Below are 22,940 nucleotides of genomic sequence, written 5' to 3'. Positions count from 1 at the left end.
CTTTATGTTGGCTAGTATCAATATTACTCAATAAATACCGTTTTTTTTTCCTGAGGATGAAATTCTTCTTATAATCAGAGACATTTCTATTTATAGAAAATGTTATAAATGAAAGATCATAAACTCAACAGCCTACAAGGACCAGACAGAAGCCAGGAGAGGGTCATCACTGCGTTGAGTGGGCCCAGCTTAAGGGAGTGGTGGAGACTGGGACAAACGGAGAAGTTCGAGGCCTTCCCTTCTGATGCAATGGACTCATTCTCAGCCTCCATCCACTAGAACGCAAGCCCAGGATTATTAAAGCTGGTTTTTCAGGGGAAGGCAGAAGGTCAGATTTTTACATAAAATCTATTGACTTTCTAAGTGTTGGCACCAATTTTTAAATGTTACGAACACTGAGAAGGTCAAAACCTGCGTCTGAGCCAGCATATCAGCAAGTGGGTTTTGGTCCTTGGGCCAGTTTGCTGCCTGTGTTCTAAGTACTTCAGCACGATTCCAATAGGGTCCCTAAGCCTCTACCTCACCATCCTTCCAAAAGCCAGGTTTACCCCTCGCTCCCTCCACCAGAATGTATTCCAGCTACAAAAAGAAACAGAAGAATTCATACATAAACAGAGAGTCCCCAGACATTCTCGTAGATGCCCAAGTAAGGGTGGGGTGGCGTGGAGAAGGATTCGGAGCCCTCAGGTTTTCATTCCTGCTCTAATCAGAGAAACCTAGAACAAAGACTCTGTGCAAAGACCAAATTTAACTTATAATTGTATATCTTCAATGAAGCCAGTGTTTATTGATTTCCAGCACAACACTCAGGTAGACTGGCCAGAATTCAGTATGTTCTTATTTAGTGTTTAATCCTCTAACACATTAAAATTAATTATTTCAATTTTGGGGCAAACTGTCCACAGCCAGCATTCAAGCCATGCACCCAGGCCTCCCCTCCCACCCAGTCATCTTGGGGATGGGGAAAGTGGGTGTCACTCTAATTCTTTGGGGAGTTGAAAGGTAAAGGGTAAGGAATGGGAAGAGACTTGAGCCTGCAATTATGTACTAATGCTTCAACAGTGAAGCAGGTGGCATCCCTTGCATAAATTATTATTTACCCATGGAATTCCCCTCTGCCTATTACCAAATCAGTCCTTTTAAAAGATTCTTTGTTGGGCCTGTGAAGTCCCCTGGCCAGTTCCCAACATCCACTCTCCCTTACCTCCCTAACCGCACAGATGCTGCAAGAGTGACAATTCCAAGATGGCCCACGGGCAGCACACAAGGGTTTCTGAAGGCACTGGTATTCCAGCTCCACTGGACTGAGGGGCACAGAAAGGAGTCCATTTACTTTTGCAGACTGGAGGCTGGCTGCAGGGACCTCATGGTTACACATGCAGAAAGACCTGTGCTATCCTACGTGGATACCCACCAAGATGCCAGTGAAGGCACAGAGTTTGGAGCTTAACGTGCATTCTCTCCTGAGATCCTTGCAGAATCCTCTGATGCAGGCAATGGCATCCATCTGAGAAAAACAAAGAAGCCAGAAGCTATGAGATAAAGAACTCTGCTAATCCTGACAACAACAAAACAGGCAATGAGGGCATGTGCTTCAAATTTAATCTTCAAGACCACTCTAAAGAGCAGTTAGGATTGTCATCATTTTCTAGATGGGGACACCAAGGCTTGCTTCGGTGGCACAATCTCTCCAAGGCTCCACATCATTGAAAGTCAGTGCCATTGCTATTCAGTACCTAAATATCAGCCCGGGCCTACAGGGCCTCGTAGGACTGCCAAGGCTGATGGGATTGCAAAGCTGTGTGCTTTTGTCTGTTTGGGGGTCTTCTAACATGTTCAACTCACAGCTAGAGTTGCATTTCATATCGTGGTCACGTTCAAACACATAGAGAGAAAGACAGAGAGAGGGAGGATTCATAAAATAATAGTTAATCAGTAATACGTTTTAATAACTTTGATTTTTTTATTCTAGTCCATTTTTCTGAAATTGCTCACAACCTATTTTACTGATTTCATGACTAAATAACAGGTCATCACTCCCCCTTTGAAAACTCTGACACTAGGAGCTCCCCCCACACCCTCACCTTCTTACTGTCCCGGCCTCCTGGCCCAAGTCCTGTCATCATAGTCCCTCACCTCCCCTCCTCTCTTCAGTTCTGGCAGGATTGTCCCCTGGGAGGGATTACAAAATTGTGAAGAAAGGGAACTGCAGGGGGTGCTGTTTTAACTGTTGTGAAGTGTGGTTTGAGTCCCATTCTGCTCTTCTGGGCTGGCTCTGGTCTTTATCCCCTTCACTGTATCCATCTCAGGGCCTAGCTTGTCGTCAAGGTCATGTGAACAAGGTCCTGCCTGTTGGTGGACTGGAAGCAAGGGGAAATTCTCAAAGCTTCTCTTGCTTTTGATTAAAACTGGTGGCATAGAGAATATAGACAATAATATTGTAATAACTATGTACGGGCCCACATGGGTAGTAGAAATATCAGGGGTATCACTGTGTGAAGTATCTGATTGTCTCATCACTATACTGTATACCTGAAACTAATACAGAATAATATTGAATATAAATTGTAATCGAAAAATAAAAGGCAAAAAAAACCTGGGCTGGGCTGGATGTGCCTTTCGCTTGGAAGCTCCCTCTAATATCATTCATTCCATAATCCTCTACCAAGAGCTTACCACATACCAGGCACTGTGCTAGACCCGAGAGACCACATGCTCCATCAATGGCACCCCAAACATGAAGGCTCTTAGGAAACGTGCAAATGTGATGTCAACATAAAAAACATCCAAGCCTATAGGGAATTTTCATGTAAGAGTTTATTTCACACAAACTGGATATTCTGGGGAGCAAGATCTCAAAGGCTCTGGAGAAGGACAGCACCGCAGCCTCTTTCATGCATTTAAAATCAAGGAGGGACGGGAGGACAGGAGAGGGCAAGGTGGGGATTGGGTTACAGGATAGTTAACAAAACTACGTGCTCTCTTGAGGATTCCTGCCCCCTTCGTGGGGTATCAGTTCTGGAATTTCGAAGGTGTATTAACCTACAGGCACAAGAACAATGGGCAGGGCTGGCTTAAAACCTTTCACTGAAGAAGTTAGAGGCCCGGGGAGCAGGAGGACTACCCACCATAACCTGCTCTATTAGGAATTCATGATCAGATCACCCCATGAGGTGACTTTGCATAGAACCCCTTTTTTCATCCACAGTAAGACGCAATCCATCCTGACCCCAGAAGCGTCTGGTCAAGGACTCAGACATGGAAACTCCCAACGGCAGACTGCTGTCAGACTGCCGATCACGAAAGGATGAGGAAATGCTTAAGACCCTCAAGGAGAAGGGCAGGCATCAGGAAAAGTCCTAGAGGAGAACACCAGGTTCCCGAGACCCAAATTAGTGATCCCGGAGGGGAAGGGGGCCGAATCTACCCCCACAAGCATGTTTTGCTTCTAGACATAATTTTTTCAATTGGTTGCCAATATTTTAAAGCTTCGATTTTCACCTTCCCTGAAAAATTGGAAGTGTGCCATCACTGGCCCCGTATCGAAGGGCAGTAATGGGCAGGTGCTGAGTAGCTGCTACACAGACAAATGTTCCCTAGTTTGTCTCAGTCCCCACCACTCCCTATTATGTGCCTCATTTACAATTCCTGCTGGGCCCCCGGAAGCATCTGGGTTTGAAACCCTTGTGGGTTAGAAGTTAGAGTTTCTACACCAGCACTTATACACATAGGTGTTGGCCTATGCTTTGAAGGAAACATTTTTCCAACATCTAGGCCAGCTCACCAGGGCAAGAAAACAGCTTGTCCAGCCAAGACCCAAGGTATTTCCTGGGACTCTGGGTCTTCTGGGACCACACCCTGGTGGTCAACCACTGGACAGCATACGAACTCAGTCAAAGAAGGGACATTCTAACATCAATCGATTTATATTAAATAGGAACAGTGCAGAATCGTGCCTTCCAGAGCTTCCAGGAGTTTGCTTTTTCTGGATGAATGGGGTCTACAAAATAGCAAGCACTTGGAATAATAGGTCAGCCCCAAAGCTGCTGGAGACAGGAGAGATGTGGGATAGGGTTATGGTCATCAAATGTTCCATGAGCTCCCCGGGATGCCAGCCCTCACTTTCTCACTGCCCCAGTGACAAGTGTGTGCTGGTCTCCCACTTTTCATGCTTGACGAGGTGACAGAGGACATAATATCAGGGGTCTCCAGGCAGAGCACCATGAGATACCGATACATTAAACTTAAAATAGCTCAAAATATCATTTTCTGCTCAATGAAAGACCTGTACTAACAATTGCTAACATGTGCTGTGTGGGGGCCAGCCACCAAGCTCTGTATCAAATGCGTTATCTTATTTTTACAAGATCTTCAATGAGATAGATGCCATAATCCTGGAAGTCCCATTTTAGAGGTGAGGTCAGAGAGCTCACGTGACTTGTCTGATTTAGCAAATGTTGATGACAGAACAGGCCCCCGAGCAAGCTGATTCCCCATCCCCTGCTCAAGGACAAGATTCTGATGTAGCCAGAAAGTAACTGAGAAAGTCTACCCACTGATTTCATTCTTTCACCCACTGGAGGGCAAAAGTGTGCTCCTTCTCTCTGAAAGGATTAATTCAGTAATTACTATGGGCTGGGCTTGATCCCTGCCCTTGTGATGTTTATACTCTCATAGAGAAGGGGCAAGAGGGCTCCTTCTCTGATGGCTAGAAAAGGTCACCGTTAGTCCAGTTTAGCCAGGGACCCCCTGAATCCCACTCAGAGAACAAATGTTTATGACTCAGAGCAGCTTAATAAATGCTCTTCATGACTGGTTCAGGCCCCAAACTTGCATGACTCTGTGAGGTGGCCCTGGGCCAAGGCAGTAAAGGAAGAGTCCATGGGAAAAAAATGGGGCCTTAGCTGGATTCTGAAGGAAAGGTGGTAGACTCTTAGACAAATCAAGAAGAGGCAGTAGGACTGGAGGAACTGCCTGAACAAAGATACTGAGGTGTGGACTTGCACATTACTCAGAGTGACCACAAATAGACCTGTTTCTCTGAAGGGCAAGTTTGTGGGAAGTAGGGTAAGGTAAGGTGGAGACCAGATGCAATAGGGCCTGGAATGCTGAGCCCATGATATGGGGCCTCAGTTTCAGCTTTGGAAACCACCAAAGAATTTTAAATGAAGAGGAAATATCATCGGTATACAAGGTTAAATGGAGATGAGGAACTGTTAGGAATCAATGTCAAGACGCTTCTAGCAGCTATGTGTGGTGGGTAAAGGAGAAAAAAGAGCCAACAAGGGAAGCAACAGAACAAGCTGGACATGGGGGAATCACGTTGCCAGAACACAGAGCAACACTAGAGATTCTCCACCCAACTATTGGGCCTGATAGCTCTCTGTTGCGGGGCTGTTTGGGAACATGGAGCAGTATCCCTGGTCTCTATCCTCTAGGTGCCAGGAGCAAGCCTCACCCCTTTGAAACAACCTCAAAGGTCCGAAGACATTGTCCTGTGTCCCCCAGGGCCAAAACCTCCTCTAGTGGAGAACCACTGATTGATAAGATTCAGAAGAGCAATCATTTTGCCCTGAACAATGTGTGGGTTGGGGACTGACCTACAAAGCTGAAGGTAGCCAGCCAGTTTGATTCCCCATCAGGGCACATGCCTGGGTTGTGGGTTCGGTCAGCTTAGGAGAGGCAACCAAGGTGGCCAATCAATGCTTCTCTTCTTCTCTTTCTCCCTCCCTTCCCCTCTCTCAAATAAATAAATCCGTAACTTGTTTTTTTTAAAAAGAGCAATCATTTCCAAAAGGGATGAGAGACAACATTCTAAGTAGATGCACTTTTTTAATGCATTCAGATTTTCTTCACTCCCTTCCCCTTATCAGTTTCCTTGACAGCTGCAACGTTCAGTAGGAAAATGGGAACTGGGAACAAGGCTATTGGCCTTGGTGATGGATTGTCACTAGGTACCTTCAAGAAAGTTCCTTCTGTCATGAGATCCATTTGAAAGGAGTTACAGGTGAAACAGGCCATTGAAACATGAAGACAATCACAGACGAGCTACTCTCGGGAAGACAGGCCTTCATCTGGGATTCTGCAACTCCATAGAAGAAACAGCCTTTTTTTTCTCACTGGCTTTCAAATGAAGGTCGAAATTGAAAAGCACAAGTTTCTCCTTCACAGTCCTCTCCAGCTCCAGCCCAGCCAGGTCCCATCCTGGGGACAAGATGTCACCCAAAAGCACCAGAGCAAAGACAGGCCCAGTGAGCAAAAAGTGTGGGAACTTACAAGGTTGGCTTGGTTTGGGCATTTACGAAACAACAAACTGAGTGTTTGAAGAGACTGAACAAAGGAACCATTTGTCTTCTCTTGAAACTACAAAGTAAGGTAGGTCACAGCGAAGGATTAAGGAAGAAAAGGAGGGTGCCCAGCTGAGACTAAGTTCTGCTGGATCTAGCCTAGGACCCTCTGCCAGGATCCGAGGTCTGGAAGTCTGTGGGCAAGAAAGCAACCAGGCACACTCGATACAACCCAGGAAGTGTAGGCTCTAGGGTTTTGTGTTTAAAAATCTACTGATTTTTTTTTTCCTTCTCAGCTGCTTTAATTTATGCAGTATACTAGAAGCAAGCGAAGGGGAGAAAACGGCACTCTAAACAGATGCATTTTTAAAAAATGCACTCAGATTTTCTCAACTCAGTTTTCCGTATCATTGCTATGAATTAGTGATGCTGAATTTCCTTTTCTTCTCTGCTGTAGAGCGTCCCTGGGTCCCTCACACTGGGACGCATGGTTGGCATTAAAATGCTTGTGTGAACTTCCCTTCCTTTAATATTCCCTGCCTAGCCTGGTTTTTAATCTCACAGCCCTGCTTCCCAATGATCCTTCTGCTGGAGATAAGTATTTATCATTCTTTGTCCTCACCTGCCTCCCTCCTTCACTGGCCTCGCGTGACTTTAAGGAGATTTCGAGTAACAGCCCAGCCATCCTGAGGGGTGCTCTGCTTCACCCCCCAACTTGGAGCCAGCTTTTTGATCACTGGGGTCCAGTGTCTTCCCTATGAGTCACTGCTGTTATCTGCCCAAGATCAACTCGGTAGGAAACTTTCTGAGGGTTGGGGAAGAGAGAGTCAAAGAAGAGATGAGGGTGGGGACTGGTGTTATGATATACCCGTCACTTATTCTGAATCTCGCCTGGGTATCTGGAAAGAAGAGAAAGTTGGGTCAAATTGCTCATTCTTTCTGCCTTGCTTTTCCCCCTAAGTATGATGAGGGGGACAGGACTGTCACTGGAGAACACGGCATTGTGTGAACCAGTGTTTCTCGCTGGTGTGGTTGTGGAGGCAATCCCCCATGGGGCAGTCTTTTAGGCTGTTTACCTGGAGTCCCCACCCTGTGGCTGATACCACAGCTGCCCTGCCGAAGACCTGGTTCTTCTCAGAAACCTAGCAGCACCAAAAACAAAGCGGCGACAAAGCCTTAGTGTCCCTAGACCAGCAAACCAGGATTGTTCCGTCAACAGACGTCTTCCTCTGACTTCCAAAAAGTAGAAGATCCAAGTTGTCCCTTAAAAAGTCTCCTGAAGAGATACATTCCAACAGCTATCGCTGGGTGATCAGGGTTAGAAACTCCTTTAGGTTTTTTTTTTAACCCTTCATTCTTTTATTTCCAACTTTGCCATTACGGGCATGGGTCACTTTAGTCATCTGGTAATCACCTCAGCCACTTCTTCACTCAGCAACTCTCTGAGTTAGGTCCAATGGTTCTTAACATTTTCTTTTAAAAAAAGACAGTTAAGTCCCTTAACTTGGTCGAGATCTGGCTTTTCATTTCCTCCTTCATGAACTGAGGTGGTCCCTTCCCTGTTTGGGAACCCCAAACCCCCCAAACTGTTCCTTGACAGTGACACCGCAGGTGGTGTCAGCAGCCTGCTGGAGAACGAGGCTGAGAGCCACATCCACCAGCCGCCTATCTCCTGGGGTTCGCACATCCTACGCACAGCTGATGTAACTGAGTGTTCAGACCTTAAGATGGGGCGTATCTGCCATCTTTAGCAATTTTCAGAAACCACACTCACTGTGAAGTCCAGCTGGACCAACCTTGGTTGTTGTCATTTGATTGGTTGGTTGGTGGGGGGTGTTTTTGTTTTTGTTTCTTGCCCCTGTGGAGAGCAGTGCATTCAGCCTCCAGCAGAGCAATGCCAAAAGTGCCAGATTCCTGGGAAATCACCCTAAGAGGGCTCTTCCAGGAAGGACCCCCTGCTGCCAAATTTCCTGAGATATCTAGGTGATCAGACCCTGTCAAGAATCCTCATCCCACAAAAACCCACCTGAAGTATTCACACCTACTAAACACGCTTTGTAAATTCCTTCCACTTTTACTTGGAACCGCATTGCCCCATCTTTTAAATATAAAAACTTTTTAAAACTAAAATCCTTCACACTGTTTTTAATGAAATCTCAAATGTGCCACCCCCCCATTCACTATCAAAACATGTAGCTATCACTCACCAGCCCAATGTTTTTTAAAAAATTAATAATAAGCAAAACCAAATACCCCTCACTTTCCATGGAGCCTCTGCTTCCACAGTAAACCCAGTGTCTTGCTTTTAAATTTGGTAATTTGAAGATGATGACTTTCTAAGATTGTAGGCAAAAGCTTGCTTTGCTGCATCAGAGTTTTGCTGGCATTATTTTCCTGTACGTGTACTTGTTAATTATTTCACGTTTGCTGTAAATATCATCGGTTCTCCATAGGGTGATGTCCATTGTCAATAAGTAGTGATGGGTTTATTTTCACCACGGCTCATGTGGCTGAAGGACCGCCTCTGAACCACTTTTCCCTCCAGGAATTTCTCTTCCTGCTTCCCCTTTGCAGTTGACGGAATCCCGAAGAGATGGCTGGAAACTGACTTTTAGGGCGCCTTGGGATACTTGCGTCCACTCCAACTCTTGAGCTCCAGCGCCGGATGCCCCTGCCCCCCCCACCCTGCCCCCAGCCTCAGCGGGCAGCCGGACGTGGTTATCTCAGTTGCCAGTAGAGGGCACACTTAGTTTACTTTCGCAAACCCCAGCGAGTACAGACCAAGAGGTGGGAGCGAGAGAAACAGGCTTTGCAGGAAACCGTGAACGCAGATCCGTCGCTCCCGGCGTTTGCGGCAAAGGCCTGGAGGCTGGAGCAATTTGCAATCCTTAACGCTGAATTGTGCTGGGCGCTGGAGTTGGAGGAAGTTACTACTCATTTTAACAATCGGACTCTGAGCTGACGACTCAACGGTTAATAATTTACTTTGAACACTAGCACCTTAAATACGCACCCCCGCCCCGAGGTTTTTTTGGGTTTTTTCCCCCTCTCTCTTTTGGGATGTGAGGACTGAGCGTAAGAAGTGGAAAAGTTTACTTAAAATGCTTTTGGGTGAAGGGATGGGAAAATGGCCTTTGTTTTTAATGCCCTAGAATAATGCAAAGTCGCAAATCCTGAGAGAATATGCATTAAATATTAAGTATAGGTTCATTCAGGCAGAGAATAAATCTTATGTCGAGTTGGGCAACATTCTGGGTTGAAGTGCACATGAAATGTAAATTAGATTGTACGCTGATTATACAGAGAAACTTTCACTATGGCGTTCAGACCAAAAATTTAGGGTCAGTGAACTAGGAAATTAGTGCCTGAAACTCGGCCAATTTTTTATTTATTTATTTTTATTTTCAAGAACACCACCCCAAAAGGCACAGAAGTAATACTTGTGTCCTCTCCTTTGACCAGAATTGGTGTGTTTTTTTCATGCATGATCATGGTTCCATCAGTAAAGGGAAAAGGAGACCAGGAAAGAAGTTAAAGGTCCGGTTTGTCCAAGGAGGAAGGAGTTAACGGTCTTGTTCACCGGGGTCTCTGCTTGGTACCCCGGACAGGGACCTCAAGCTTGCTTCCTCTCCCTCTTCTGGGGAGTCCGGTCCCACGGTTCTCTCCTCTCCTCCCCAATATTCTCCCATCTAGAGCCTTTGATTTTCCTGAAACCTGGGAGCCCCAGACTAGATAGAGTAAACCCGAGCTACTGGCTCAAATAGGATTTTTCTGAAAACTGGCTAAGGAATTGGAACTCCAAAAGGCGCGGGGATTCGATGGGGCGTCGTTGGGGCGGGGGGGGGGGGCAGGTACAGACCCGCAGAGAGCGGGAGGAGGGAACTCCGCAGCGCGCATCGACAACTCGACAACTCGTACGCATCACCCTTACTCCAGTGCCGAACGCGCAGAAAGATCTCAGCGATTAACGTGTACTGGGTAGGTCTGCGCGGGAGGGGCGGGGAGGAGGGTCTGCTGCCTTGGCAGCAAATTGGGGCAGTCATTCTGGTGGAAGGTGCCCAATCGAGATAACTATATACGCACAAAGCATAACACCCCCCACCAATGCAATGGGTGTTTATTCATAATGCGCTCTCCAAGTCTACGTGGCAGTGCTTTGCGGAGTTCTTTTAATAATTTCAGGCATCATTTCTCAGCTCTAATCACTTATCCCCATCCACGCTAATACCCCCACACACACTCAGCGCACAGCCATAAATAATACCCTCTCTTTCCACTTCTAGTCATAGCACTTATTCCAAAGGCTTCCCTTTCCCCAGCCTTAGGAAAGCGCCCAGCCGCCCGGGACGTGAGTAGCCTGGCCGTGAGTACACGTTGTGTTCTCAGTGTAGGGAGCTCAGCTGTTCCGCCTGCGATGATTTAAGCACGCAGGACCAGTAAGCGGCCTGTCACATCGAGTGGTGCCAGAGGAACAGCAGAGAGAAGGACGGGGCTTGAGCCGGCGCAAAATGGTAGACGAGCGCAGTGTAATTAATGCTACGATCTGACTATTTACATCCGATTGCTCCGCGCACTAGAGTACCAGGCGCATAGGCTGAGTCTCCTCCTCCCGCCCTTCCCTCACCACAGGCGCCCCTCCCGGTTTCCCAAAGGTGGGGGGGCGCTGTAAAAAGATCCTCTGTCGCGACCCCGCCCACCGGTCCTTTATAGGCGAGGGTCTGCGAGCCGCAGGACCCCCCAGCTGCGCTTCTCGCGGCGGCTGCTGCTACTACCGCCTTTCACGCGTCCCGCCTGCCGCCTTCTTACTCTCCCACCCACCCCCCTCATCCCCCGCCTCGCGAAGGGCAGGGCTAGTCCGAGGCTTGGCGGGAAAAGGACAGGGTGGGCTGAACCGATATAAAACCGGCTTATCTGACTTGCTGTAGTAATTCCAACGAGAGGCAGAGGGAGCGAGCGGGCGGACCCGCCAGGGTGAGCGGAGCGAGCCGGGCGAGTCGAGTCGCGCTCGGAGCGCCCAGGGCAGGGAGATCCGGAGTGAAAGGGGGGCACCTCCGCCTCCGGCCGAGCCTCCTCCTCTCGGCCCTTCCCGCGGACCCCTGCCGGCGATCCGCAGCCCTCGCCCCGTCCAGGAAACTTTGCCCCTTGCAGAGGGCGGGCACTTTCCCCTGGAACTTATACAACAGCCGACGAGGACGCGCTCTCCGGACGCGGAGAGGCTCTTCTGTCTATTTGCGGAGACCCTTCTCCCCGCCGCCGTCGCCGACCCTCTCCTCCGAAAGGCGCCCCTGGCCGCTTTTGGACGGTGGATTTCCTTCGGATAGTGGGAAACACGGTAAGCACCCAGTTCTATTTGTCTTTTATTTATTTTCCTACCGCCTTCATGGACGCGATGAGTCCCATACCCGAATCGGGGTGTCTTTTCTCCCATTCCTGGACTGTTGACACTTACCAGAGTAGTTGGGGTAGTTCGGGGTGGGGTAGAGTGTCTGATCTAGATGGGAGCGTGGAATGCAAGAGAAAACGGGAGCACGTATTTCAAACAAGCCTTTGGAGATTTTTGCCGATGGATATTGACGCAGAGTCCGGCCGGTTGGACATCCCTGCTTTATTGCATTGCTTTGAGGGTTTTTTCGGGGGGGGGGAAGGGAGGGGTAACTATGCTTCGTGTTGGACAGAAAGCCCTTTGCATCTTGAGCTCCTCGGAGTAAGGGTTGCATATCCTTCGGTGTGATCTGGAGAACTGGCGCAGCCTCCCGCTTCTCCCCGGTCTCCGAAGGACATTTAAATTTCAGCTTTTTTGACCGCATTCCTGACAGCCCGAGACACTGCGGCGCGGCGCGCCCGCCGACTCCTCCAGCGTTTCCAATCCGTCCCCTGCTCATTTTCAGAAGTTGGTATTTGACTTCTAAAAAGAAGAGTATAATTAAAGACCTTGGTGTACCAAGGTGTTAGGACTTGGTATTGCAGAGAGGCAGGGAAGGCTGGAGCAGGGATGTGTCCGAGCCTCCTGGATTCTTTGATTTAGAAAGACGAGGGCAAATCTCCGCGCCCAGCCTTGCTTGGCTCCCCCGCCGCCTCGGTGCCCCCGCGCCCCTTAGATGTGGAGGGACCGCCAAGAGCCGGGCTCCGGGCTTTTTCAGAACAGCTGCTATCCTATGCGGGTGAAAGGAAGGGCGCCCCCGCTCCGGGCGCGGAATCGCAGCTGGGGCTCTGGCGCAGTTGCGTAGCCGTATTGGGTGTTGAAGGGAGGTGCCCCTATTATTCTCCAATACCCCCCCTTTTATTTGGGGAGGGGGTGTTAAGGGCCGCGGCTGAACTGGCCGCCCCAGCCGGCGAAGGAAAAAGAATTGAAGCAGGCAAAGAAGAGAGGGGGCGCCGTAAGGGTGGGGATGGAGAAGGAGGCTGGGAGGGGCGGTGGCGCCCGCGGGGAAAGGAGCGCGGCGAGGGTGCGAGCGAGAACGGGCGCAGCCGCTCCCGCGGCAGCGCCTCTCTCCTTCTCCTTCAGGTGGCGCAAAACTTTTCGGGGTTGGCAGATTGTATTCCCCACCGCCGCCTCTCCCGGCCTCTTCCCGAGGCCAGAGCCTATTTCGATTGCTCTGCGGCTGGGGCTGCGGCGCCGAGTCCTAGGCTTTGCGCTCTGGGCTCCTGGGGGACCGAAGTCCCGCTGGCGCTCCGCAGCTGACTCAGCCAAGTATGTGTCCGAGATAGGAGGTCCTACTAAGGGGGCTAAGGAGTGTCCTTTTGGCGCCCGCCTTCTCGCCACTGGCCCAATTTGGGGATACCGCTGGAAGGGGAGTGGTTCGTGATTGTGGCGCGCACTGCGCGCTGTGCAGGGTTGAGGCACCAACCTAGACCCCCCTCAACTTAATAATTGCCCCCTTTGTGTGCCCCCTTCAGCAGGCTGCCGCGATGCCCCTCAACGTCAGCTTCGCCAACAGGAACTATGACCTCGACTACGACTCAATGCAGCCCTATTTCTTCTGCGACGAGGAAGAGAACTTCTACCACCAACAACAGCAGAGTGAGCTGCAGCCTCCAGCGCCCAGCGAGGATATCTGGAAGAAATTCGAGCTGCTGCCTACCCCACCCCTATCGCCCAGCCGCCGCTCCGGGCTCTGCTCGCCCTCCTACGTCGCGTTCGCGTCCTTCTCCCCCAGGGATGTTGATGACGGCGGCGGCGGCAGCTTTTCCACCGCAGACCAGCTGGAGATGGTCACCGAGCTGCTGGGAGGAGATATGGTGAACCAGAGCTTCATCTGCGACCCGGACGACGAGACGTTTATCAAAAACATCATCATCCAGGACTGTATGTGGAGCGGCTTCTCTGCCGCCGCCAAGCTTGTCTCCGAGAAGCTGGCCTCCTACCAGGCTGCGCGAAAAGACGGCGGCGGCCGCAGCCCCGCCCGAGGGCACGGCGCCTGCTCCACCTCCAGCCTGTACCTGCAGGACCTGAGCGCAGCCGCCTCTGAATGCATCGACCCCTCCGTGGTCTTCCCCTACCCCCTCAACGACAGCAGCTCGCCCAAGCCCTGCTCCTCCCCTGACTCCACCGCCTTCTCCCCGTCCTCAGACTCGCTGCTCTCCTCTGCCTCCTCCTCCCCACGGGCCACCCCCGACCCCCTGGCCCACCACGAAGACACACCACCCACCACCAGCAGCGACTCTGGTAAGCTGGACCCCTGACAAAGGGGATGGGCTGGCTGGCTGGCTTTCTTACTCTCATTGGTTGCTAATTCTGCTGGCCACTTCATTTGACACCGTCTTTTCTCTTATGTTTGGGAAATAGCTGATCTGGAATGATCTGCGGACTACAGCGTCCCAGAAAACACTGGGCTTTTTACTCTTCCCTTCCATCCCTTCCTCTTAAGACCGCCCTAGTCGCCAGCTCCTTCCTTACCCTTCCCACCCCTTAGGAATTTCGTTTGGATTTTAAATCTTCCTGATTTATCTTGCAACTCAATCCATTTCCTCTTACCTTTCTGAAGCATTTTAATTGCTCTAGGGGGAAGGGAGTAGTGTGGATTAGGTTGAGGGAGGATGGATCTCTGTGAGAGAAAGAAGTACCTCCCTTTTCCTTTCTGAGAAGTGTCCGAATGTAAGGGACTGCAAGTCTTCTGCCTGGAAGGGGGGCTGTGGACAGAGGGAAGGGCAGCCTCCAGTCTGAGGCTGCAGACTAGAGGAAGTGCCTGAGTGAGGGATCTGGGAGGTTCGGATCTTTTCAACCTCTTCTGAACACTTACAAGCGAATTCTTTCCAAAATTGGACTTTTCTTCCTCCCCCCACCCCCTCCCAACTTTGGCCAGGCTGCAAGATATCCTCCCCCCCCCCCTCCGCACTTCCAGTAAAATAGGGAGTTGCTAAAGTCTTACCAAGAAATTTGCAGCTATCCTTTGCAATATCTGAAGGGTTCTTGGTAAAGTCCCTTAAAAAATAGGAGGTGCTTGGGAATGTGATGTGCTCTGGGTGTGTCCAAAGCCTCATTAAGTCTTAGGTAAGAACTGGCATCAATATTGTATCCTGGTAAATTGTAATTTTCTTGCCTGTGCCATAAATCCAGCTGTCATTCTGCCCTCCTGGAGGGAAGAGCAAGGGTGACTGGCCAATTTTGTGCCAGGGTCCTTCCTCCTATAATAAATAATATTATTTATATAGCATTAGTTTCATGTAGTCATTCATAACTGAAGGAAATGTTGTTAACCGGAGGATTTCTATTTCCTTTCCTAAAGAGGAAGAACAAGAAGATGAGGAGGAAATTGACGTTGTTTCCGTGGAAAAGAGGCAGCCCCCTTCCAAAAGGTCAGAATCGGGGTCACCCTCTGCCGGAAGTCACAGCAAACCTCCTCACAGCCCACTGGTCCTCAAGAGATGCCACGTGTCTACCCATCAGCACAATTACGCGGCACCCCCATCCACTAGGAAGGACTATCCCCCTGCCAAGAGGGCCAAGTTGGACAGTGGCAGAGTCCTGAAACAGATCAGCAACAACCGCAAATGCTCCAGCCCCAGGTCCTCCGACACGGAGGAGAACGACAAGAGGCGGACGCACAACGTGCTGGAGCGCCAGAGGAGAAACGAGCTGAAGCGCAGCTTTTTCGCCCTGCGAGACCAGATCCCGGAGTTGGAAAACAACGAAAAAGCCCCCAAGGTAGTCATCCTTAAAAAAGCCACCGCCTACATCCTGGCCATCCAAGCAGAGGAGCAAAAGCTCATTTCAGAAAAGGACGTATTGCGGAAACGGCGGGAACAGTTGAAACACAAACTTGAACAGCTACGGAACTCCTGTGCGTAAAAGTGGACCTCCTGGAGGGAGGAACTAGAATCACTTATGACTTCTCAGTTGTTACTAAGAGAAAGTAAGGAAAAAGGTTCCTTCTGACAAGAAGGCAGAATTTATCATGTCTGAACTCCCCCTCCCCCTCCCCCCCCAAATGCATGGTAAAGTGCAACCGCACAACCGTGGCTGGGTCTTAGGACTGAAAGGCGTAGCCATAATGTAAACTGCCTCAAAATGGAACATTGGGCATAAAAGAACTTTTTTTATGCTTGCCATCTTTTCTCCCCCCCCCTTTAACAAATTTGTATTTAAGAATTGTTTTTTTTAAAAAAATCTTAAAATTTCCTTTGTAAATACGGCCATCAAATGTAAATAACTTTAATAAAACGTTTATAAGTAGTTATACAAGATTACAAACGTATGTGTATTATAAACCATAATTTTTTTATTTAAATACATTTTCCTTTTTAAAATTGATTTTTTTTATTGTTTTTAGAAAAAAATAAAATATCCGGCAAATATATAATTGAGCCAAATCTTACGTTTGTGAGTGTTTTGTTTCTTCTTTGTTTCATTCTCTTTTTCGTCAATTACAAATTAACAGAATTTGGCCCTTGAAGGAGTGAGTTACAAAGATGGGAAAAGAAGTTATTTAAGAAATGACAAGGGCTATGTTAAAATGGGTCTGGGGCCTAAAGGTCTTTAACTTATCACGGTTATAAGATGCTTCCTGGAGGTTGGTGATAAAGGGCCAGAAGGGCCAGAGTTGATACTTGAAAGAATGAAAGCGCAGTAAGCCCATGGTGCAGGGTGAGAGGCAAAAAGAGGCAAAGGGGTGCTAGAGATTAGAGATAGCAGTTAAGTATACAAGGGGTGGGTTGAGGGCTGGGGGGTGGGGAGGAGAATGAAGAGGAAACCCTCTCTTTTGTTAACCCATGTCATTCCCCAATTCCAAACCCAGGGTTCTGCCCAGCGAAAGAGTAGATGGGGGGGGGGGGTAGAAACCACATTTTGTTTCTTGTCCAATCCTACCAGGTGCCGGGCCCTCTGCATCGGTTACCTTGTAAGCCCCAGAGAAGCTCTGGGAGGTATGTTGTTAACCTAGATTTTACAAGCAAGGAAATAATAGAAGTTCAGGGAGGTGATGCGACTTCTCTGAGGCTGCACAGATGATAAAAGGCAGTATCCAAGTGCCACCTTTGTTGGCCTTTGCTTTAGCAAATCCCACTCCTGTCTTGGCTTATCCGAAAGCATAGAGATCAAGAATGCTTTGGGTTGCGGGCCCAATGGACTGTGTCCTAACTGTACTGTAGTACCTGGGAGCCAGTCATTCTTCTAAGTATTTTCCTTATCCAACACCACAGCAACCCTGTGAAGGAAGTACTGTTGAGTTCCTCACAATACAAGGGGAAACTGAGGCACAGAAAATCTTATCCATGTGGCCAAACTCCACGGACAATGAAGAGTAGAGCTGGGATTCAAACCCAGGCGATTGATCCACCCTTAAACTGCTCGGCCACTTCGCAAAGAGGACGGAAGGAACCGGCGCGCCACGCCTGTGAACAGGAGTCGCCAATCTCATGGGTCCTGTGTCTTTAATTTGAACAGGCAGGCCCTGTCGGAAGTCAGGTGCCCATTGTTTGTTTTGCTTTGTAGGTCACTGTTTAGTTTTTCCTTTCACATTGACACATCCAGAACTCACACTGCCTCCTACCTCAGCCATTCGCTGAGATGCGGCAGTTGCTCTGGGGAAGCCGCCAGTTTAGAACTGCTACTGTTCGGATCATAAAATAAAATATAATTACTCTTTGTCGTGTGAGTCATTATTTTGAAAACAACAGACTCCCGACCTCTTTCACACTTGGACAATTACGACACATGCTCATCCCTGGAACATGAAAAGGCATTTTTGAATGTAGATATTACTAATTAGGAGCCTTTGAAAACCTACAGCCTGAGCCAGAAACTTGAACGTTGACCACATAGGTAAATGGAAGCTACTATCATTGTTCTAATTATTTCATTGTCTCAGCCTCACAGGAGATCTTCAGATTTCTGTCCTCTTTGAGATTTTAATCCACCACCACCCATAAATCAATAGGTAATTACTGTCTTTGGTTCTGGCCCCTACAATAATTTAATCAAGCCTTTTATGTCTTTTTCTTGATCCTTTATTTGGGGTTCTAAGTACTTCAAGTTGTCCCACCCTGTACCCTAAAGTCAAAGGCAGGTAGAATCCACAGAAGTCGTGTGGTTCGAAGTGTCACGATATCGCCTGGACAGTCTCAAGTAGTTCACTCTTTGCCCTTTTGTGGCTGGACAGCGGCCCTGCAGTGACTCACTTGGGAACCCAGAAGGTGTTAGTTTGAATCACTAAATCCGGGCAAGCCCACAGAACACCAGAAACTGTTCCTCACTTAGGAAAACAACTCCCCATTCCAGAGGCTCAGGAAACAACTTTAGGGCTGCAGATCCTGGCTGTGGGGATAGAAAGGGCACCATTCCAAACACCTCTTTGGCTCTCGGCTTAGGTTTAGGAAGCCAAGGAACAGTCTTCCCATAAAGTCAGGCTGATCTTGACCCCGACACAAACAGGCCCTCAGAGCCAATCTAGAGAGTCCCCAGAGTCTATGCCATTGTGTAATCTATTTTGTAGATTAAAAAAAAAAAAAAAAAAAAGAATTAGAGAGGGAGGGGGAGGACCATGCAATTCAGTCAGACTACACCCTAAGGAATAAGCTGATACTGAGTGTGGCTTTTACCTAGAAGTCTGCAGGAATTACTGGCCCCTCCTACAGGATTCCTAGGGTGGGTTTTTTAGGGATGGAATGTGTAAAGAGGAAGGAAGTGTTGTTCTGTGCCTCCATTTGCAAGCAAAAAAGGAAATCCAGGTTATAAAACTTATAAAATGTTTAAATGAACAAAATTTTCACAATCCCAGCCTAATGCGTTGGTTCCTCACGGCTGGGATACGTATGTAGAGTTCTCAGCTGGTCTTTAAGACAAACTCTGGCGCAAAGCTTGGGAAAGAGGACAAAAACGTTGTGTTCAGGGGTTTTCTGTGGTGTATTTGCAATAACCTATGATTGGCTCCGTCAATTATAATTTTCCAGTAGACACGCTAAAGCCTCCTGAAATATTTCTTCCCATCCATAAATAACACTTAGGCTAGAAAATGCTGACGGATGTCCCCCAACACTATAAATGCCCTGGTAGTTTTACCTTTAAGGTTATAGACCACGACAGGCCTATTTCCGAGGAGGGGAGAAACAAGCTAACAGGAGGAGAACAGGGAGCTGTTTAGAAAAATAAAGTAAAACTAGAAAGTCTCTACCACCCACCATGAACGCTGAGGCAGTACTCTTTCTCCTTCTAGACCCCCCCCCCGCCCCGGGGAAAATCCAGACTGGTTCCAAGTTTAGAAGAAATGTCCAAGAATGTTTGCTTTGCCGACCTGGTTTGAGGTGACTTTCAATGACTCTGAGTTGATTTCACATTTTGTTTTTCATTTTCTTTCTTTCACTATCGGCCTACGCTAATCTTTTTAGGAAGACACGTTTGAAGAGAACAAGTGTTAATGGGATGTAGATCTTAGGAGGTTAAAAGGAATGTTCTTTGTTTCTAAAGAATGCCTGGGAGCTCCGCCGCCACAATCCCCAACACTTTCTGCCCATTGTCACCCCATCAAGGGATAAAACACTCCAGCGCAGTCAGGGGTCTCTAGATGTAGGGAAGGGGACAGTTTGGGGAGAGACAATTAGCTTTTATTACACACTTACTGTCTGCCTTACACTCACAACAGCCCAGCAGGAGAGTAATTGTTGAATATAACAATACTGAAGTTCAGACAAATTCAATAGCTCTCCCAAAGTCACCCAACTACCAACAATACAAACTACAGTAATGGTAGACAGTGTTTACTATGGGCTAAACGCTTTACATGCATTATCTTATTTCATCCTCAAAGCAACTCTTAGGAAGTAAATTATATTTCTAATCCCATTGTCCGCATAAAGAGTTGGATACCTGGAGAGATGAAGTAATTTGCCTGCATTTACAGAGCTAACAAAATGGTGAAGGGATTATCCATTTGTTCATAAATATTTATTGAGCACCTACAAGTGTGCCTGCACGGTGCTGGGAAGAAATGTTAAGGCGATAGATAAGGTCCTAGACCTGTAGACTATTGGAGAGCAGAGAAAATCAGCAGTTGGACTTTTTAAGTTGTTTTACTAACACTTTTGAGTCTTTACTATGTAGCAGGAGAGAGTTGAAGTTCTGAGAGCTGCTGAAGACCCCCAGTTTCCCCCCAGGGAAAACGAATCAAGGTTGGAACCTGTGAAATGCTGGAGGAGGAACGAAGGAAAAAACATTGTCCGTGGGATGGAGGGAAGCTAGAGAAAGTGATCTAACCGAGAGAAGGAAGTCCTATCAGAGGTGTCAAAAGTAGCAAGAGGTGCAACAGGAAGTGCAGAAAATGGTGCATTGGACTAAGCAATAGGGCAACGTCTTCCTGGCTACCCTTCCTCCCCAGTGGGACGGCAACCCCATCAACCCAGGATGGTCCCTCTGCATTGATTTCATTCCATCTTTCACTTGAAACAGCTGCCTAAGCATTTCCCCAGCCCCCAGCCTTCCTGCAATACCTTTACCAGGAGTTCCCACAGAGTGATTCCTAGATCGTCAGCATCAACATCACCTGTGAATTTGTTACATCTACGAACACATACAGCAGTCTGAGGTTTCAATGTCCACAGTTTCAGTTACCCGAGGTCAACTGTGACCCCAAAATACTACATGAAATGTCCCAGAAATAAACAATTGATAAGTTTTGCATTGCTCACCATTCCGAGTAGTGTGATAAAATCTCACCGTCCTAACAGGGACATGAGTCATCCCTTTTTCCAGCAGATCCACGCTGCAATCCCCACCCATTAGTCACTTAGCCGGCTAGGTTATCAGATTGGCTGTCATGGTATCACAGTGCTTGTGTGCAAAACACCATCACTTTACTCAATAAAGGCCCCAAACGGCAAGAGTAGTGATGCTGGGAATTTGGTTACACCAGAGACTTGGGCAATTGCTTCCTTTAAGAGAAAAGGTGAAAGTTTGGCACTATCTGTGGTTTCAGGCATCCATTGGTGGTCTCAGAACACATCTTCGGCAGATAAGGGGTGGCCACCATTGCCCCCCTGGATCAGAAACTCAGGAGCTGGGCCCCGAGAGCTTGAAAAACTTCCAGCACCACTGCGTTCTCCATCACTGCCACATAGGAATCACGGATGGGGGTATGCCTTTCTCCTGCTTACAACCTTTCTTCAGGTTCCTGCAACCCTGCAGATGAAGCACAAAACAGCCTACACCTTCAAGGTCCTCCACATACTCACACCCAGGTCTTTTTGCTCCAATTTCTCCAGTGACATTGAAAAAGTATTTGCATAAATTATTAACTGAATTGAAGGACCTAAAGTCTAACGGGGTCATCTGACAGCCCAGGACATCAGGAAAGGTGTTCAACCCAGACATGGAGAATGGGCAGGAGTTAGTCAAACCAAACAGCCTGAGGCCTGTTATGGGAGAGAGAAAGACATGCTCAGGGAACCCAGAGCAAAAACAGAAGAGAAGGAGCAGGAAGTAAAAGAGAAGAACATCCTCCGGGTGGACCCTGAGCCACATACCACGGAGGGGGCTGAAGAAAGGGGTTGGGCCCTGGCTGGGTAGCTCAGTTGGTTAGAGCATAGTCCTCATATGTCAAGGTTGTAGGTTTGACACCCAGTCACAGCACATAGTAGAAGAAGCAACCAATGAATGCATAAATAAGTGGAACAACAAAACAATCTCTCTTTCTCTCTCTCCCTTCCTCCCTCTCTAAAATCAATCAATAAATTTTTAAAAATTGTTTTAAAGAAAATGATTGGGGTGGATTAAAGACAGACTAGGCAATGGGAAAGCTTACATCATTCCTCTCGTGTTTGTCTGAATCCACTGGTCACGGCGGCACCCCCCCCCCCGAGCCTTGGGTTGTAGTCAAGTCAAAAGCCACAGTAGTGGGATTAGGACACCCAATTCTCTCTGCATGGCCATTGTCTGTTCCCATTGTGTTCCATACCCTTGTCAGCTACATGGATCTGTAAGGCCAGACCAAGTAATTGCAAATATTACGTCCTTTCCAACTGAGAGATCATGGTGATAATAATAAAACTAATCATCACAACACTGACATTTATCAAGTGTTTTCTATGGGCCTCGTGCTGTGCAAAGCACTTCACACGCATTTTCCCCTCGAATCTTCTGACAACCCACTGAATAGGTAATGATGATTCTGACCATTTTACAGATGAGAAAAATGACACAAAAACATTAATTAAATCACCCAAGGTTGCTCAGCGAAGAGGTGGAAGAGAGGGAATCCCAGCCCAGCCCAATTCCTTACCTGCCCTATCAGACTTATATGATCTTTTAGAGTGATCCGAAGGCTCAAAAACCATGACTTGTGCCAGGCTGACATTTAAAAAAAATGTACTGAATAAATCTGACACGTAATCTTGTACAAATCTAAGGTGTACAGGAGGTGACTCTGATACCAACATTTTTCAATTTATTGTTGTTCAGTTACATTGTCCTGCCTGTTTTCCCCGTTGCTCGCCCCTGCTCCACTCCCCCCATACTGGCATTTTTAAGGCTGTTTCAGCTGCTTTGAACTTTGAACAGAGTAAGCTGTGTGACATGGGAAGGCCCCAGGTAGAACCCTGCAGTCCAATTCCAGGGGCGTGGGGACCTCCCCAAGGCCTATAGCACCCCAGTGCCACGAATTCAGCGAGATGCGAACCACATCTCCGTGCCCCAGCCCCTGACGGACACCAGAGTTCCTGAGGGCAGACAGACGGGCGTCCTAAGCTTGGTTCCCCAGATCCCTGTCTCTTCTGAACAAACTAGGCTGTCATTTCCTTCACCTCACAAATCTCCTGCCAGGCATTGCGATGGCTGCCTTTTCCACAATAAATTTGAAAAATTGCCATAAAATACCTCCAGCAGACCTTTTTCACCAGCAATTTTTAGAAACTCATGTCCGACTTGAGGAAATCAGTCACTTGTGACCATCAGGTGGAAGGTTTAAACATGAGCAAGTGGGAGGTGAGGGCAGTGGGAGCCGCTAGGGAGCAAGGAACATTCTGGATGCAGAGGCCGCTCATATCATAAGGGCTGACCAGCTAATTTTGCAAATGAAAATGCTGAGATCCGGGCAAGGGAAAGGCTATGGACATAGCATACAGACATTCAGGAGCAGGTTGGGATAGTCGTTCAAGACTTTAGGCCCACTTTTAGGGAGCCCTGAAGGCTTGGGGGGCTGCAGGCATCCTTCCCTCCTCACTGGCTAA

The 22,940-nt window shown here is 48.1% G+C and overlaps 1 protein-coding gene across 3 annotated transcripts; it reads left to right on the top strand.

The window, feature by feature from the left end:
- Nucleotides 1-11,326: 11,326 nt before the first annotated feature.
- MYC (MYC proto-oncogene, bHLH transcription factor) lies at nt 11,327-16,072 on the top strand. 3 transcript variants are annotated; one of them, XM_037166713.2, is made up of 3 exons: nt 11,327-11,619; nt 13,188-13,953; nt 15,014-16,072. In XM_037166713.2, the coding sequence occupies exons 2-3, from the start codon at nt 13,197-13,199 to the stop codon at nt 15,574-15,576; spliced, it is 1,320 nt and encodes a 439-aa protein (XP_037022608.1). In that variant the 5' UTR covers nt 11,327-11,619; nt 13,188-13,196; the 3' UTR covers nt 15,577-16,072. The 3 variants fall into 3 exon arrangements, with proteins under 3 accessions (XP_037022608.1, XP_037022607.1, XP_037022606.1); XM_037166712.2 differs by having other exon boundaries at nt 13,185-13,953; nt 15,014-16,071; XM_037166711.2 differs by lacking the exon at nt 11,327-11,619 and adding an exon at nt 12,184-12,978 and having other exon boundaries at nt 13,185-13,953.
- Nucleotides 16,073-22,940: the final 6,868 nt, after the last annotated feature.

The sequence above is a fragment of the Artibeus jamaicensis genome, unplaced genomic scaffold (assembly GCF_021234435.1).
Source record: "Artibeus jamaicensis isolate MK-2021 breed Jamaican fruit bat unplaced genomic scaffold, CSHL_Jam_final scaffold_916, whole genome shotgun sequence".
NCBI lineage: Eukaryota > Metazoa > Chordata > Mammalia > Chiroptera > Phyllostomidae > Artibeus > Artibeus jamaicensis.
The sequence above is the reverse complement of the archived record's forward strand: the minus strand, read 5'-3'. Positions and strand labels throughout refer to the sequence as shown.

Bases quoted from the DNA above. Each gene is read 5' to 3' on its own strand.
- MYC (XM_037166713.2), top strand. From the start codon at position 13,197: ATGCCCCTCAACGTCAGCTTCGCCAACAGGAACTATGACCTCGACTAC. The intron at 13,954-15,013 runs GTAAGCTGGACC...CCTTTCCTAAAG, and splicing joins CACCACCAGCAGCGACTCTG to AGGAAGAACAAGAAGATGAG.